This window comes from Condylura cristata, unplaced genomic scaffold, assembly GCF_000260355.1.
Source record: "Condylura cristata isolate star-nosed mole 26May11 unplaced genomic scaffold, ConCri1.0 scaffold00006, whole genome shotgun sequence".
Lineage (NCBI taxonomy): Eukaryota > Metazoa > Chordata > Mammalia > Eulipotyphla > Talpidae > Condylura > Condylura cristata.
Window position 1 is genome coordinate 25897714 of NW_004567107.1, and position 18929 is coordinate 25916642.

Consider the following 18929-nt stretch of genomic DNA (forward strand, 5'->3'; position numbering starts at 1 on the left):
CAAGCCAAAGAACGCGCTGGCTTTTTTTTTTTCTGGCACGGTGAAGCCACCGTAGGGCACTAAGGCCAGGAGATTATGAATGATGAGTCCCCAAAGATTTTTGGCAGACGTAAGGTGTGCTCCCTTACCTGCCCGCGCCAAGAGGCGGACAGGTGCACTGGGTCTGAATCACCTAACTCTCTGCAGCTGTAGGGAGAGTCCGAGAAGCAGCGTCGCTCTCACGTGACTCGGCCCCGGCGGCGTTGAGCGCGTCACGTCCCGCCCCGCCCCGCCCCGCGCACCGGGGGTCAGTCAAGGTCTGCGCCTGCGCGGGTGCAGGCTGGCGGGCTCGCGGGCTCGACCTGCGGGCGAGCGGTTGGCAGGCTTGGAGCCGGAGGACCGCGGCAATGGGTGAGTGCGGATGGTGGGCGACAGGAAAGCACCGGGCTTCCCCGGTCTCTGCGTGGAGAGGGTGGAAGCACGAAGGAGGGTCCGAGGAGGCCGCCCAGCGCTGGCCTTGTAGCGCGGCCGCTGCGGCCCGCTCCTCTTCGCGCGCGCACTGCGCCTCCGGCGCGCCCAGCTGCTCACGCGCGCCGGGTCCTTGGTGGGGCCCGCAGCGGCGGGCGCCGGGGCAGGTAGCTCGCGCGGGGTTGGTCCGCCGCTCGCGTGGCTCCCGGCTCTCCAGCCTGCCGCCGTGCTGGCCTGGAGGCGCCGTCTCGTTGCTGGGGCGAGGCTTTCAAGCGAGGGGGGCTGTGCTTTCAGTCGGGCGCGTCCCCGGCGCGCACGAACCGCAGAGCGGGGAGGAGCCCGGCTTTGCCGGCGCGGGAGGAGGGCGAAGCTGGAGGCGCTGGAACGCGAAAGGGCCCCTGCTCCTCGGGGTCAGGGATTTCTGAATCCCTGACAGTTGCATGTCGGAGAGGGAGGCGTCTAGGCCGTTTTGCCCAGCCCCTTCAGTTTCCCTGCGCACAGATAGAGTGGATGGATGCCTGGAGAACGGTAAGTTGAGCCATACTCCAGGCAAGGCTGCGACACCATGTTGCATCGTGCTGTAGAAAATTCCGTTGTCTGAGGCTTTTGCTGGTGGGCTGGGGTGGTGGTAGTGGTGATCTTGGTGGTGAGGAGTCACAGGCGGCGTTCTTAGTTCTCAGTCGCTGAACCAGTTATTTGGTGGTAAGTGTAGCAAGGTAGAGCATCTCGATCCCAGTTATGTTTACCCTTTCAGCAGTATAACCTGTATGTTGTTCGGTACAGCACTGCACAGTGGGTCTTAATTTCCACTTGTTTATCTACCGTTAAGCAAAGAATCTGCTGGTTTGAACCTCTTACGACTTTTCGGTGAGAGGAGTCCATAAAACCGAAAGGTTCTAGAGCACAAGACGCTTTGTCTCTGGACTCACCTTGTGTATTTTGGGGGGGTGGGTGGAATCAGACTTAATTTCCAGAAGGAGTGGACTTTGTTTTGTCTTTGGTAGAGTAAATTAAGCCCAGAAAAGTGAATCTTTAAGTTATAGGCATTGCTTTGTATTTTAAGCAGCAAAATAACTTGGTAACTAGGGCTAGAATCCAGCTTATTTTGTTCTGAATGCTGACTCAGGCCTGTTGACTTGTGGGAGTTCACATCCTTTGAGAATTAAAATGGCCTTCTCCCCAGTTTTTGCACAAAGACCTTTGTGCTGAGGTCACATCTGGGTCTTGCTTATCCATGTAGACTGTAAATTACAGTGAGTGTTAAAAGTTTGACACTTGGAGTTACTTGAAAGTAAACTTCATGAACGTTACTTTCTAAGGTTGAGATAGGTTGAGTTTCAGGTAAAATTTTACAAGTGTAAAATTATGACAGATAAATTCTGCAATAAATTGCAAGGAATTAACCAGAATTTATAGAGATCAGTTCAGCAAAAGAAAAAAAAAGCCATTTTAATGGTGAAAACATGCACAATTGTAAACTCCATTGCCCCAGATTACTGAACCCTTCCTTCTCTTGCTAAATTAATGATCTATTCATGCCATTCTTGGCTAACATAAAACTGAAAGGAAAACTTTAAATCTGTGAAATCTAGAAAGGTTTCATAACCTTCCTTTTTGCTCTTTTCAGGCCAATTTTTTTTAAGAACGATAATATTCTTAAAATTTCTTTACAAAGTTCGCTCAGAACAGTGGCCAATAAGTGACTAACTTCTGTTAGCAGTTACCTGTTTAATAACAGTAACCTTCATAAAGGAGTCATGACAAACTAATAAAGTGATTTGATTCTGAAATTTTGTAATGAAAGTAACATTCCTCTAAAAATGAATATGGACAAAATTGTGTTGCTTGAGCGCAAATAACTTAGTTTCTGTTTTCAAGACACGTGTATAGTTAAAAGACTTTAGAATTAAAATGTTATGTGTTCAGTATATGAAAAGGAAATTTTAATATATTCATAAATTGTTCCAGCATGTTGTGTAATCAAGGTAGTTTAAATGTGAAATTTGGGAGTGGGAGGCCTGCCATTGGCCTGACAGTTGTATGCCATAGCATCTAAGAAGTTCTGTGGAGTGAGCACCATTCCCAGAGCTTGTGGAATGGGCCCCTCCCCCAGGTCTCCCTCCACCTGAGGTCTCCACCCTTAGTGGTGGGAACCAAGCCATTGTCTGGTGACTGGGGTAGCAGGAGCTCTTGGCACTGTTGACTAGCAACCTTGCAGACACAGGGTCCTCTTCCTAGGTTATGCACTTTGGTCCTGTAATCTGCCTAGAGACCCCTCTCCTAAGGGGTCAGTCAGGACAGGGTTGCTGCCCCAATCTGATGTAAATGTAAGGGGTCAGGTGTCTCTAGTCTGAATATTTTTGTTGATTTTAACATCATGCTGAAACAGAAGAAGAGCAGAAATAATCTAGCTATAAAGTATTTTTGTGCTAAGTTGTTCATTACATGTTGGCTAATGTCAGACTGATAAAGTGCAGTATTTCTAAGAACTGTTAACTCAGCCTTTGAGCTGCAAGTCAGAAGTGATTATGGTGATCAAACTTTGTGCCCTGGCAAACTTTCTCAAGACATCTATAGTATTTTTTTTTAAACTAAAAATAACAACTTTCTTTGCTTGGTTAGGAGCACTCAATATAATAGGTATGAGGTCTGTTTTAAACAGTTAAAAGCTGTGGCTTTGTGGGTTTTTAGAAATTGCTTCCCAAAAGAGATATAGTACATCCATAAAAATGGTGTGTAAACAAATGCTGTCATACATAATTTGTAGCTTGAGGGAAACAACTGTTGAAAGATGAATTAACACAGTATATTCAGCAACAGGTTACAGTTTCAAAAACTGAACCTTCCACTGTTACTGCTACTTGGTTTATTGTTCTATAAAGTACTAACTATGTATGGCTAGATATGAAGAAGGAAGTTGGTTTGGCTTTTTTGCAAAAATGCTTTTCCAGAATTGCTGATCAGACCACGGAAATTACAGTTAGATCTCAGAGCTACAACTTTCTCATATCTATGCTAGAAAATCCTTTTAGAGTAGGCTGACGTTTCAGGGTAAAATGGACATTCTTTACATTTCTTACTATAATATGGCCACTGTATGTTCTCATTTCTTTCCCTCACAGATTTATTTGGCATGATCTGGCAGAAAGAAGACTGCTTTTAGGAGTCGCTATTTCATTTTTCTGTCACTGGCTAAACTTGTCACTGCGCCTAGACATTTCAGACTCTTGTGCATGTATGATTAGTGCCCTGTTGTGAGCAGAAAACCTCAAACAAGTTTTTATGCAGGTTGGCGAGCTCAGCTTCCTGCTCCTGCTTTGTTTTCACACTGATGACTGTCAGTTTAAGATTTTGTTGGTGAACCTTTAGAGACCAGAGAACAGGTACCAGATATCAGGATCTATCTATCCATCTTTCCTGTGGGCCAGTAGAGAGGTGCTCTTCTGTTCATAGCAACAATATGAGATGCATAAAGCCAAAATCCAAAATAGGCTGGGGCTCCGGACAGGAGCATGTATAATCCCACATCAAAGCCACTGTGGCAAGGAGATTGCACAGATGGCAACGTAACTTTTGATTTGACAAAATTCTTCAAAGTCTCATTAAAAGTAGTAATAAAAGTTTTGTTCAGAGAAAAATACGTAGACTTAACAATTCAAATTATGAAACAAGTAAAGAAAAACAATCATCTATGGAAAATAGTAAAATCGGTCATTTCAAGAGCTGGTACTTTGCTGGGGTGGAGGGAATGTAAATTAGATGAATTGGCTAGCCTCAACATTAAAGAAATGCGATACAAGTACAGAAGATTTTGAAGTCTATTTTTAAAAAGCAAATGCTTTAAAACACCAAACCAGCCTTTTTTTTTTTTAAAGGAAATTCATCTACAAAATTGTCTCCAGAAATGAGAACCTAATAAACCTATAACAATGAAAAAAATTGAGGAAGTTATTAAAAAGTCTCCATCTCCCAAAACACTGTTCCTAGATGGTGTTTCTGTTGAATTCTTTTAACTTTCAAAGATAGGATAACTTTCATAATTTTAGATTAATCACCAGCATAAGGAAGGAAAAAATCACAGCATCTTTTTTTACAAAACCAGCAGAACATCGGTGCCTGAACTTGGACATTGAAATAGTACTAAAATTGAAAATTTGATGTGAAACTTTAAAATACTAGCAAATGATACTTAGTGATACTGTAAAATAATATTTCACGCTGGTCAAGTAGGACTCATCCCTACATTACTAGAGTGAGTAATTATCAGTAGTATGCTAATACACACACCTAGTAAATACATCAGAAAAGACATGGTAATATTTCACCCTTGATGAGTGGCTAATGTGCTCTAGACGACACCCCTGGTTGCGATACAATTTTTAATTCAGTTGAACCAGCATATGAACTAGCATCCTTATTTTACAAGGAATGAAACCACAGCAAAGAAACATTGAGTAACTTGCCACAGCAGACATCTAGGTGAGCCAGGATTTAAATCCAGGCAGTTAGTTATAACTCTTCTTAGCAGTTTCCTAAACATATTTGACCAAAGTTCAAAATAGACTTAATGGTGGTAGGAAGGGATGGAGGTTGTTGAACTTCAGTAAAACAGTAATAAATTTATTTTCCCTTCCAGTATATGAAAACTCTCTTAAGAGGCCTTATTGTCTGTTAATTATTAGTATTAGAAAGATGAAATTAATAACATAATTCCCTAGTAACTAGCTCATTGGGAGCTTAAATTATAACTGCAGCTATACTGAGTCTTAACATGAAGACAGTGAAGTTTGGGTTGGGTAGCATTGTCTTCAGATGAAATTATATGATAGCACTGGGAGGACATGCTTCACTTCATGCATTTATATGTGAGTGTTTTTGTGTCATGATTTGTTGCCCTTTATAAACATGAAACTGCTAGGATTTGGATTATGAACATGTAGGTGATGAGATTCTTGTTTCTCAAACTAGAAGCCATTTAATATTTAGGGAAATAGTGTGTTTCATATTTACTGGTGATACCTAGAAAAATACCCATAAAATGTTAAGAAAAAAATGTAAGCGTCTTCGCTATAACCATAATTTAATGTTGTTCAGGAAGTATTTGCCACTTTTATCAGATAGAAAGGAAGATTTTTTTTTTAAAAAGCAGAATTATTTGTGATATTACATTGTGGATATTGAAGCAAATAAACTAAACAGAAATAGTAAGTTGACTGGTTTTAACTATAATATACAAGAATTGGTAGAGTTTTTAGCCATTAGAAAATTAGAAGGGAATAGGTGATTAAAAATTAAGATATCTAGATTAAAAAATTACAAGGTCTATAATGAAAAACTAAATACTGAAATTACAAAAAGATACAAGACATTGTGTGCTGATAAAGTAAGGTATTGAAATTTATGATCTTTAAAAATCAATTCCATGGTAAAATACCAATAAGATTTTTCTGAGAAATGTGACAAATATACCACAGTTTTCCTGGAAAAGTGTGAAAGGTAGGAAAATGGAGAATTCTGATAAGAGAGGCAGTGTGGGAATCCCTGCCAGATACGGAAATCTGTTCTGATGCTACACAGGTTCAAGCCACTTGGTACTAAAAAAGATTTCTTAGGCTACTGCTGGACTAGAAATGAATGCAAATACCTGTGAGTCTGGCAGAGCTCCTCAGCTTAAACTGAAATTCCAGAGAGGAAGATTGCAGTATAATTGACAAGTGAAACTAGAAATTATATTATGGAAGGAAGTATGGGTTCCTTGTTTATAGTTTTAGAGTAAGAACTTATGGTTCAAAATCTAGAGGACAGGATTGATAATTTACTATCTGAATTAAAAAACTTCTGTATGACAAAAATGATCACATAAGGGAGTATTTGCCATCACACAGTAATAATTTTACTCTTTAATGTTGGTAGAATTATAATTTATATACAAAGAAATTTTATAAATCAGGCCAAAAAATGAGTGTTTACAGGAATAACTTGTTTAAAGCAGCAAAAACCAAACCAAACCAAACCAAATGGGAAACAGGATGTATTATATATAGTACAGCCATTGGCTAGAATAGTATGTAACTTTTCATAACTCTGCTCTTAATAGAAGGTTGCAAGTGCATCTTGCTTGTTTTTCAGGTCTGTGTATCTTTACATGATGCATAGATGGGGAGGGACGACAGTTGAGAGTGAGGTTGACTGACTAGAGGCAGCCCTGGACATACTTTCACAAAGATTCCATCCAGAGGTGCAGAGGATCTGAGCTGGCACAGTGAGCCTGAAGAAGGGCGGTTTGGGTATTTTAATTGGATGGCTTGTTTTTTCTCTTAAAACACACACACACACACACACACACACACATTTCTTTTTGTGAATTTTCATTTAAAATGCTTCATTTGTTTTATTGGATCTACATGCAGCCTAACTCCAAGGAATCCAGCTTCTCTCAGTTGAGCATACAGGTGACTTCATAGTAAAAGTTAGAGCTTCTCTGAGGTTCTCTAAATTATCTAAATTTAGATATTTTTAGATAAATTTAGAAATTTTACAGTGAAACAAAATATAAGAACATCAGGAGACAGATTTCTACTGCCCCTTTCTTCCCCACCCATGATAGTGGTAAGCAGCATGCAAATGTAGTTCCATTGCTTGAAGCCCCTCTGCCACCTGAGGTTTCTTCACATGAACAGTGTTTTAGGGGCCTGACTCCCCTGTTAATGGGGGTAACAATAAAAAGTGGGAGTCCTGCTACTGTCAAGCTGTAGATTTAACCAAGTGACTTAGTGGGGAGTAGTGTCCTGACCCCTGATACTACCTTCTTTAGGACAGCCTGGTTTAGTGTTAGCCAGTGACAGTTCTTCCTAACTGAGGGCAAGCTTATCTTTTCTAATAGAAATGTAATAGCAAGTCAGCTTGAACTCCATACAAAGAAGCTTTGGGTCATAGATGGTGCAGAGATACATTTTCTTCTTATTGTAGTCTCTTCTGGAAAAAGGCACATCGATCTTGGTGTAGCATACTTATTAGGAAGATCTTTTGTTTTCATTTGTTTCACATGAGAAAGAAAAAATCACACATAGTAGTGTCAGAGAGTCTTGGGATTTTCCCAAGGGTCTTTTATTAATAGGAGTGCCAACTCATTTGCAACTCATCAGGTCCCACCAACACTATGCTCAGCAGTATAAACTGTAGTAATCCTTCAAGAGTAGAATACCACTGCCCTTTTTTTTTTAAACACTTTGAAAAATGTATTTATTAGAATTACACTTGCTCTCTCAATACAACCCTTCACTTGTGTTTCTTTTTTTGACATATAAAAAGCAGTATATTACTTTGAAAAGATACACACACAAAAGAAGAATAATCAATAATTCACGCCACACTGTCTCTAAATTTATTCCAACCTTTTTTTTTCTCTTTGAGGAATTTATTATTATTATTTTTATTTTGGGTTACATTTTTTTTTTTACATGTATGCACATGCCTCACTCACCACTGCTCTTTTGACAAGATTTTTACCTTAGCCAGTGCTGCTACTCTGGTAAAATATGCTTGGCCTTGTGTACATATGAAGTCCTATTCAGCATTCAGAGCCCAGCCCAGAGGTTATATCCTGTTCTGTCATTCCCTTCAGACAATTATTGTCTCTCCTTTGTACTGCCTGTATGATTGCATTTATCACACTGTGGTCTGATTATTTACTTGACCTATTTCCCTGAGGCCAGGGTCCTTATTTCTCACTAATTTCTGACACCTAGGACTGCCTAGAGTTTAATAAATTGGCTGGATTTTATTCTTTGTGTTCTGGGGGACCAGTATAAAAGCAGGGAAAGGAGAAGAAATTCCCAGCAGAAGTGAATGGGATTCTTGACAGTGTTATAATAAAGCAAATATAAGACATAGTTTTTCTCAAAACATTTTTTAAAAATAATATAATGGTTTATTTTTACATCATTTTGTGCCTTTCTCCATCTCAGTTGTAATCCCCGTGGGCTTCCCATCCCCAAATCACCAGTGTGCCATCACCATAGTCCAGTGTACTTCCCTCCCCCCACCATTTTTGATCCCATTCTCCACTCCACCCCTATAAAATGTCTCTGGTATACAGTTGTTAATTAATATTATTTTCTCCCCGGTCCTTTATACTCTTGCTATGAGTGAAGCCATGTGGTATTTTTCCTTTTCTTTCTGGCTTATCTCACTAAGCATGATCTTTTCCAGCTGCAAAAGGCATGTGTTTTTTTTGGTTGCTGAGTAATATTCCACTGTGTATATGCACCACATCTTTTTAATCCAGTCATCCACTTTTCTCAAAACATTTTTTTTTAAAGATTTATTTATTTGTGCATACAGAACTGGGGTACAGGCTAGAGGCTCAGGGGCAGTGAGAGGCTTCACCAGAGACAGAGTGGGGAGCAGACAGGCAGATCGACGAAGTACACTGCTGAGGGGAGCAGCGGGCGGGTCAGGAGAGGTCTGCCACGCCATGTGGTCACCTCTGGGGCAGGCGGGAATCGAACTCATGCGGAAGCAGCTTTAGATTCTCAGTGCTGTGCTTTAACCCGCTGCGCCACCAGGGAGGGCCCTCTCAAAACATTTTTTTAAAGATTTACTTATTTATGCACACAACTGGGGTACAGGCCAGAGTGCAGGGGTGGTGAGAGAATTTACCAGAGACAGAGCTGGGAGTAGAACAGGCCAATTGATGAAGTACACTGCTGAGGGGAAGCAGTAGGCGGGTCAGGAGAGGTCTGCTGCACCATGTGGAACACCTCTGGGGCGAGGATCAAACTCGTGCTGAAGTGACTTTATCTTCTTAGTGCTGTGCTTTAACCCACTGCGCCACAAGAGAGGGCCCTCTCAAAACATTATTTATTTACTTATTTTTGTTAAAAAATTTTTTTTTAAAGATTCATTTATTTATATATACAGAACTGGGTACAGGCCAGAGGTGCAGGGGCAGTTAGAAGATTCACCAGAGACAGAGCGGGGAACAGAACAGGCAGATCAATGAAGTGCATTGCTAAGGGGAGCAGCTGGTGGGACAGGAGAGGTCTGCCACACCATGTGGTCACCTCCTGGGATTGAACTCCCACTGAAGCTGCTGTAGCCAGCTTGCAATGCTGCGTCCTAACCTGTTGCGCCACCAGGGAGGGCCTTGAAAGCATTTTTAAAGATTTATTTTTATTTATTTATGCATACAAGAACTGGGGTGTGTGCTGGAGGTGGGGGTGGTGGTGAGAGAATTCACCAGAGACAGTAGGGTGGGAATAGAACAGGCAGATAGAGCTACTGAAATACACTGTTGAGGGGCCAGTGGGCAAGACCATGTGAGTCGGCTCCCTGGCCAGGAATGGAACTCTTGTAGCAGTGGCTGCAATAGCTTGATAGTGCTGAGGCTTTGCCCCACCAGGGAGGCCCCTTAAAAAACATTTTTATTGACAACTTAGGGAGGAATGAAACAAAAGGGAAGACAGTTATGGAACCAGCTCTGATTGTAGTGCTCACTGTAATGCCTAAATAGCATTAGGGCATATAGCATTCACCTAGGGTGTTGTGTGGAAACAGCCTGAAAGCGATAAAGCAGTTTGGAGCTATCTCATCTGTCGCTGTTGACCTTTCATCAGTGTCATGTCTCTCACTTTTGAACAGCATTGAACAAATTGGGACACATTTAACTTGAACAATATAAAGTAGGAAAAGCATATGAAATTAGAAAATACTAGCAACTCGTTTTAGCTTGTGTCATAATGTTTCATGTCAGTAAAAAGTAGTCTCCTTACTTTTTTCCCTTAATTCTGTTTATTGATTAAAAAAGGACTCAGTGCTGATTTTCATTAACTCAAAAAAATTAAAATTAATAAATCAACCCTCGATAGCCCTTTATTTAAAAAACCTATATGCCATCCAGACAGATCCATCTTCATTTATGCATTGACTATTGTTGAGTAATTGGTTTTTATTATATTCAGCCTTTTAAATGAAGAGCATTATTTTGTCCTGCCATGATAATTTTCCCCTTAGGCTATATTTTTAGAAGGAAACATGATTGTTACAGGTCTTTGTTTCATTGTGTTGCATTATTACAGTGTGTGGCTCCTGCTGATATACAGGTTCCTTAAAACTGATGCTTTCTTGAATCTTTTCTGCCTCAGCTCTGTACTCTGCTTTCATGCAGTACATTTCTCTTTGACATCTTTTGTCCTGAATGTGTGACATTTTACAGCACTGTTTGTCCAGTACGACTAGGGAGTTTTGGTCCTGGTGGTTCATCTGATCTGTTTTGTCTTATTCATTTACCATTGAATTCCTTACATGCGGTCATTTTTAAAAGGTAACAAATGCAACATGAAATTTACCACCTTAGTAATCTTTAAGTATACAGTTTGATACTGTTAAGTATGCTTTACAGCTCTCCAGAAATTTTTTTCCTTGCACAACTGAAACTATACCCATTAAATAAGTTTCCCTTTGTATTTTCTCTGACTCCTGGTAACCACTATTTACTTTCTCTGTGAATTTTACTAATTTAGGTACTTTATGTGAATGGGATCATACAATATTTGACCTTTCATAACTGGTTTATTTCACTTAGCTTAATGTCCCCAAGTTTCATCCATATTGCAGCACGTGATAAGAGTCCCCTTTCAAAGGAAGTACAGTATTCCATTGTATGCATATACCACATTTAGTTTATGTATTCATACATGGGTGGACATTTAGGCTGTTTCCCCCTTTTGGCTATTGTGATTAGTGCTGCCATGAATGTGGATGTTTAATATCTCTTGGAGATTCTGTTTTCAATTCTTTTTGCATGTAAACTTAGAAGTGGGATTGCTTGATCAAAAGATAGTTTGATTTTTAAGTTTTTTTTTTTTTTAAGATTTTATTTATGCATATAGGAGCTGGGAGTAGACCAGAGGTGTGTGTGGAAGGGGGGCGGGGTATAAGATGATTCGTCAGAGACAGTGGGGAGCAGAACTGGCAGATCTACTGAAATACACTGCTGAGGGCAGCAGTGGGTGAGACAGGAGAGGTCTGCTATGCCGTATAGGTCAGTTCCCTGACCAGGAATTGAACTTGTGGTGCAGTGGCTATGGATAGCTTCATAGTGCTGAGATTTAACCCCTTGTGCCACCAAGGCAGGCCCTGATGTTTATTTTTATAAAGAACTACCGTACTACTTTCTATAGTGGTTACATCATTTATATTTCTACCAACAGTTCTAGCTTCTCTGTATTCCTACCAACTTACTTTCTGGGTTATTCTCCCCCACCCCCCAGTAGCCAACCTAATGGGTATATAGTAATCTCATTGTGATTTTGATTTGTATTTATCTGATTTATAATTTAAATGTCTTTATATGCTTGTTGGCCACTAGTTTATCCCTTTTTTTAAAAAAAAAATTATTTGTGCATACAGAACTGGGGTACAGGCCAGAGGTGCAGGGGGGTGTGAGAGGATTCACCAAACACAAGTGTGGGAAGTAGAACAGGCAGATGGCCTGAAGTACACTGCTGAGGGGAGCAGCGGGCAGGTCTGGAGTGGTCTGCCATGTGTATGGGTCACCTCCCTGGCCGGGGATCAAACTCATGCTGCAGTGGCTGCAATAGCTTCCTAGTGCTGTGCTTTAAACGACCAGCAAGGGTTCTCTCTCACTCTCTCTCTCTTTTTTTTTTGAGAAATGTATTTAAATCCTTTGCTCAGTTTTTAGGTAACTTAATTTTTTGTTGTTGCTGAGCTATATTTAAATGTGGTCTTTTAATGTTTCAGAATGAAAATCAATTTTAAGATATTTAACTTGAGGGCCCTCCCTGGTGGCACAAGGGTTAAAGCACAGCACTGTGAAGTTGGCCACAGCCACTGCAGCACCGACTTCTATCCCCAGCCAGGGAGCTGACCGACATGGCACAGCAGACCTCTGCTGTCTTGCCCGCTGCTCCCCTCAGCAGTGTTACTTCATTGATCTGCCTGTTCTGCTCCCTGTTCTGTCTGGTGATTACTCTCAACGCCACACCTCTGGCCTGCACCCCAGTTCTTGTATGCATGCATGCATGCATGCATGCATGCATGCATACATACATACATACATACATAAATATTTTAAAAATATTTAGCTTGAGAGATCTAATATATAATCGAATTACCATTTAATCCCCAAATGAGGTGATTTCTGGGACTGGTCTCTGGGAAATAGGAATTGTTCTAGATGATCCATCTCTGTGGATCTTTGTGATTGCAGGGACTAGACTCACATGACTGCGATATTTTTTATGTCTTCCAGGGGTAAAAACTTTGCTTTAGTTTCAGTAGGATAAGCCTTTGTATTTTAGCTTTGAATCTTGTTCATTAAGGTCTAGTGTAGCTTCTCTTTTTTTGTCCCAAGCAGCTCCAAAAAGTCATTGCATCTGTGGTATGACGGGGACATAAACCCTGGAGTCAGGGTTTCGTTACGCCAGCTCCATATGTGACTTGCTGTACCTTGGAATAGGGTGTTGCTTTCTTCTTTTGTAAAACTGGAGAAAGTGTTTATATTATGGAGCTGAGAATTAAATTTATGAAAATACAGTGCATAGTACATACCTGCAGGCCTCCCGCGATAGCATTCTGCCAGCGCCCACCTCCCAAGAATCACGCCCGGTGTCCTTCCTTATGACCCACAGTGCATAGTAGGTCTCCCACCGTGTAACAATTGTTCTGTGGCAGCATCTCCTGTTGGATTGCACGCTCCTTGCCTTTGGATCTCTAGCAGTTTAATGAGGGGCCTAGAATGGATGCTTCATGCTTTGCTACTTTATTTCTCATGACGGACTTTGAATCTGTTTCAGAAGGCTGATGGTAAATGCCATTCTGTGGTGTAGGCAATATTTATGAACTCTGCAATGGTGCTCACATGTTTTGGCCTCAGCACCCCTTTACACTTAAAAATTATTGTGCGCCCCAAAGAAACCTTCTTTGTGTAGCTTTAATACTCATGACGTTAAAAATTGGAACAAGGCCCTTCCTGGTGGAGCAGCTGCGAGCCAGCCACAGCCGTTTCAGTGCGAGTTTGATCCCAGCCCAAGAGGTGACACTTTTGGCTTAGCAGACCTCTTCTTTCTCGCCCGCTGCTCCCCTCAGCAGTGTACTTCATCCATCTGCCTGTTCTGCTCCCCACTCTGTCACTGGTGAATCCTCTCACCTCCCCTGTGCCTTTGGCCTGTACCCCAGTTCTGTATGCATGGATAGAGATTTTTTTTTTAAGTTGGACAAAAATTTTAAATAATTACTTGCTTTAAAATGACCATAGTGGATCTGCCATATGATGCAGCAGTTCCTGAAAACCTACCTAAAGGATACAAAAACAGTAAGTTCAAAAGAAACCTTCACTCCTATGGTTATTACCGCAGCACTGTTTTCAATAGCCAAGACATGGAAACATAATTAATGAATGAAAAAAAAAAAAGACAGTGATGAGCTGATTACAGTTAACATAAATCACATTTTAATGAAAAATAACTATTTTCAAAAAAATTGAGAAGAGTATTGTACTGTATTTTTAAGTCTCTTTAACAGCTGGCTTAAAAGATGGGTGGTGTCTCCTATTTGCATGTTCATTTGGTCGGTGGTGATAAGCTGTTTTGGTCGAAGTATATACACGCAGAAAACGCAACCTCATATAGCCTGGAATAGGGAGGGCCTGCTGGATCCCTAAAAGGATCTCAGGAACCTCCAGTGGCCATCTGAAAACGTTTTTGAAGAAATACTGAGCACTACCTATAAAGGTTTACCGATTGTCATTTATTATTTGTAGGTTAAAATAATTCTTCACGAAGAAGAAAGATCTTAAGCAACATGATGGATTCAGAAGCGCATGAGAAGAGGTCACCGTCACTCCTGACGTCTTCAAATCAAGAGCTGTCACCTCATATCGCACATGTTGGTGAAATAAAGCATTACTTCTGTGGCTGCTGTGCAGCTTTCAACAATGTAGCAATCACGTATCCCATGCAAAAGGTCCTCTTTCGGCAGCAGCTGTATGGAATCAAAACCAGGGATGCAATACTTCAGTTGAAGAGGGATGGATTTCGAAACTTGTATCGTGGAATCCTGCCCCCACTAATGCAGAAGACAACTACACTGGCACTTATGTTTGGTCTGTACGAGGATTTATCTTGCCTTCTCCGCAAGCATGTCAATACCCCAGAGTTTGCAATCCGGAGCATGGCGGCAGTACTTGCAGGGACAACAGAAGCTGTTTTCACTCCACTGGAGAGAGTTCAGACATTGCTTCAGGACCACAAGCATCATGACAAATTTACAAACACCTATCAGGCTTTTAAGGCCCTGAAATGCCATGGAATTAGAGAGTATTATCGAGGCTTGGTGCCTGTTCTTTTCCGAAATGGATTCAGCAACGTCTTTTTTTTTGGCCTTCGAGGTCCCATTAAGGAGCACCTGCCTACTGCAACGACTCACAGTGCTCATTTGGTCAATGATTTTATCTGTGGAGGTCTGTTGGGTGCCATGCTGGGAATCTTGTTTTTTCCAATTAATGTTGTAAAAGCGCGTATGCAGTCTCAGATTGGTGGGGAATTTCAGTCTTTCCCCAAGGTCTTCAGAAAAATCTGGCTAGAACGGGACAAGAAACTGACAAATCTTTTCAGAGGTGCCCATCTGAATTACCACCGATCCCTCATCTCTTGGGGCATAATCAATGCGACTTATGAGTTCTTGTTAAAGGTTATATGAAAGAAACCATCAGTTAAGTGCCATTTTTCAGCTGAGTAGATCTTCTCGGAAGAATGCAATTGACCTCGTTCCTTATTGGCCAAACACATGTTGGTGTCATAAATTCAGGGCACAGTGAACTATGGGCAAAGCTGTTTTCCTTAAGCACCAACATTCAGAATAAAAGGTTTCAATAGGAAAATTTAAGGGTTTTTGGTTTTGGGTTTTTTTTCCAAGTCGTCTGAGAACTTTAGGCTTATAGCCTGGTTAATGGCAGTCTATCTGGTAACCTTTGACAAGGAAACTAATAGCCAAGATAGAAAACCCCCCTTTCACCTCCCCCCCCGCCCCAGTCTTTAAACCTTCTATATTGAAACATAAATGGCTATGACCAGCTGTAGGAAAGACTCTTAGAGCCCTATGAATTCTTAGGCTTACTTCTGTAACTCCATTTCTTGCTTTTTGGCTCTTAGGAGGAGTTGCAAAGGTCTTTGTTAAACATATATAGTAGAAGAGAGGAGCAGAACACAGGAGAAAAACAGCTTGCCTAGGCATAGTCATCTCACAGTAAATTGCTTGTATTCATTTTAAAACAAAACACCTGTTGTAATTGCCATTTTCCAGACTTTCTGTTTAGCTGTGGTGAACTCAAACAGCTAGTGAAAGTTTCCTCTTTACTCTCTAGGCTTGAAGGTTTTCTGTTTAGTTCCAAATGTGACCTTAAATCTTTCCAAAATAGTAATTTCACTTTCTTCATTGCCAAAAAGATGGTGAGATCTAAATTTTTGTTATAGATGTTTCATTGTTACATTCTGTATTGCATATAGATCAAATTTTGTTTAGACTAACTTTATCACCAACTTAGCAAAGAAATTTTGGTTTTGGTTTTTTCCTCTGCATAATAGTTTGTCACAATCAAGTATCTTGTCTTGATGCTCCTTTTAAAACAGAAACACTTCCACAAAGCCTTATTTTGGAAGTCTGTTAATAGAATCCCAGATTTTTGTGTCCTGGTTTATAAATGTGTTAAGGGGGCGTGGTGGACCCAAAGGCTTTTATTCTATGGTGTTAGCTGTCAGCTTTTTAACTTTACTCTTGGAAATAGAGGTGTCTATTTGAATTTTGGGAACCCATTTTTCTATTAAAATTAGAAGACAGATCATGTCCTCTCAGGACATGCTAAGAGGATAAGATTTAATTTTAAATGGTAGAAATTGGTTGTAGTAATTATCATACTTACCCCTTAGCTGACAAACAAAAATTTATCAAAAGTAAATCTGATTTTAAAGTGATTTTTCCAGATAGAACATGATCAGACTAATTGAGTAATAAAATGTGAAACATCCTGAAAAGGTGGTTTATCTTTACACACCCACGTGGGTGACTATGATATTATTAAGATTGCTTTCCAGCATCTGGTATGGCAGAGTAGTAAGGGTTTCTAGTTCCAGTTCTTCATCCTTTTGGGTAATTGCATATAAACATATGCACATACTGACCAAAATAAAATCAGCATCTCAACTGGTGGTTTACTCAGTTTCTGAGCAGATAGTCCAAAAAAAGATGTTTACCTCTACATGCAGGATGGCTTCTTTCAAGTGTAAAGGATCAGGAAGCATTAAGCATTTGCCAGGCAGTGATGAAACTCAATAGCTTTATAACAGGCCTGCTTGACAGTGGAGTGTTGGAAACGACAGTTTACTTTAGAAACCAAGGTGCAGATAGATCTAAGGGTTATAGAAAACAACACCAAATAATGCAAGTCAGGATTTGAAGCAGGCTAAGTTTCAGAAATGAATGACTAAGGGGCTGTGGTGCCCAACTCCCTCATTCACTTGCGTGTGGGGGTATCCCTGAACACTCCGGGGCGTGTCTGGGTGCTCAGCACAGGGCACAAGGCAGGTGAGTTTGACTGGGTCACGCCCTGCGTTGGGAACGGCCCCTGGGTCTCTGCAGAGCTCCCTTTGTCTGTACACTCCACGGAGATGTTAGGAGTCTAATTTTAAAGCACTTTGTGAGATGTGTGACATGAGCATTTGAAAGAGGTGCTTTGGTTTCTGCTGTCTCAAATACGTGGCATTTCAAAACAATAAATATTTTAAATGGTTTTAACTCCTAACATTTTTGGGTTTCTTTGTCACTTTTTACAGCTTTTGAAGAAAGACCAAACTGCAGATATTACCAGGGACAGCTTTATGTTGTCCTGTAGAGTTCTTAAATTTTATAGAAAAATTCAGAAGAACTGTGTTAGCCAGTAGCTTTCTCTGGACTTTAAAATAAGTTCAAAATGTGTTACTAAGACATTCTACTTACTGTTCTTACCTTCAGTGTGAAACCAGTATGGTACAAATTTTGAAAAGGCAAATATGATGAAATCATTTATTTGAAAAGCTTTAGTAGTAGCCTTTCTGGTGTATAGGTGGCACAGACTGCTCGTGGACATGGGATATTTTCATTCTTGCCTCCTGTACTTCCTGTCTGATGCCACCAAAAATACATTACGGACTCTCACACACTTAGGGGTGGTATGAGCCCTCAGGACTGCACCCACAGAACAAACACAGCCTTTCCATGCTGGCAAGTTTGAGGTTTTTATTTGCCTCATTCATGGCTGGAGACATTTGAATGTCTCAACATTCATCTTACCTATGGTTGGCTCTATAATCACCTGCTATATATTGTGAACTGTGCAATAAAACAGAATTGTGTACATATAATCATTTTTGGAGACCTGAAATTCTGAATCCGACAATGAAAACAATGGGTGGTAAATGGGACGTTTGAGATGGTTCACTGTTGAAGGACTGCGGTGGAAGGGGCCTGCTGTGCTGTCAGATTGAAGGCGAGACAGGAGACTGAGGGTAGGAACTCAGACTGGGTTTCTTCACAATTTAAATATTTATTTTCTCATTGTGCATATATATGCATATCAAAGACTTGAATAGGCTTTCTCTACACTTGAGGAGTTGTTGTTTTTAATGCTGTCTTTTTTGCTTAATAGTAAGTATTTGCTCACCTAAATAGTTCCCAAAATACATTGGGAGGAGGTGTCCTCTACTTGTTTGCTTTTTTTCAAGTCCCCTCGGCGGAAAGTGGGTAAGCACACGAAGCTATTTCTGTTTGATAACTGAGTTTTGTGATTGAGTTGAAATGAAATGTTATGTTTCAGAGTTAACGTGCTTTTGTTCTGGTAATTCTGTGTGGAATAAAGTTTTTTCAAGTCCATCGTATTCGGTCTTCTCTTTAGCTGCTAGCTTCTCGTCCTGGTGCTTTTTGTGTGGCCATCAGTCGATCAGTCTTGGCACAGCCCTGACAGGCAGTTTCCCCTGGTAGCTGTAGGTGGATCAGTCCTTCCCTCTCAGTCTAGGCTTGTCAGGAGGGGTTTCAGATAAGTGAATTTTCCACAGAGCTTGACTGCAAAGCATTTTATATTTTTCTCAAATCAAGCAAACCTGCCTGTGGAGTATGAATTGTCTTGGTAAACGCAGCCGCCAGCCATCTCTGCTGAGATGTCACGTTTGTCCCCAAGCTGGATCTGGTGCTATTTCACTGTGTTGACACCTACTTTCATCTTCATAGCTGGGCCCTTTCTGCTTTGCCTATGTGAAATTAGCAGCTCTGCTGTTGGTGTATGTGCTCACTTGTGTCTATCGGAATGGTTGATGTTGACTGATGAACAGATAGGCGATGAAGTAGTTGCCATAGAACACTTCCAAAATCCCAGTTGAGGGGAGAAAGTCATCTTAGTGATAGAGTAGATAGAATTGATCAAGGGACAGTTT

The 18929-nt window shown here is 40.8% G+C and overlaps 1 protein-coding gene across 2 annotated transcripts; it reads left to right on the forward strand.

The window, feature by feature from the left end:
- The first annotated feature begins 307 nt into the window (after positions 1–307).
- SLC25A51 (solute carrier family 25, member 51) lies at positions 308–18370 on the forward strand. Of its 2 annotated transcripts, none has more exons than XM_012721635.1 (2): positions 308–390; positions 14231–18370. In XM_012721635.1, the coding sequence occupies exon 2, from the start codon at positions 14272–14274 to the stop codon at positions 15166–15168; it is 897 nt and encodes a 298-aa protein (XP_012577089.1). In that variant the 5' UTR covers positions 308–390; positions 14231–14271; the 3' UTR covers positions 15169–18370. The 2 variants fall into 2 exon arrangements, with proteins under 2 accessions (XP_012577089.1, XP_012577090.1); XM_012721636.1 differs by lacking the exon at positions 308–390 and adding an exon at positions 946–975.
- The last annotated feature ends 559 nt before the right edge of the window (positions 18371–18929 follow it).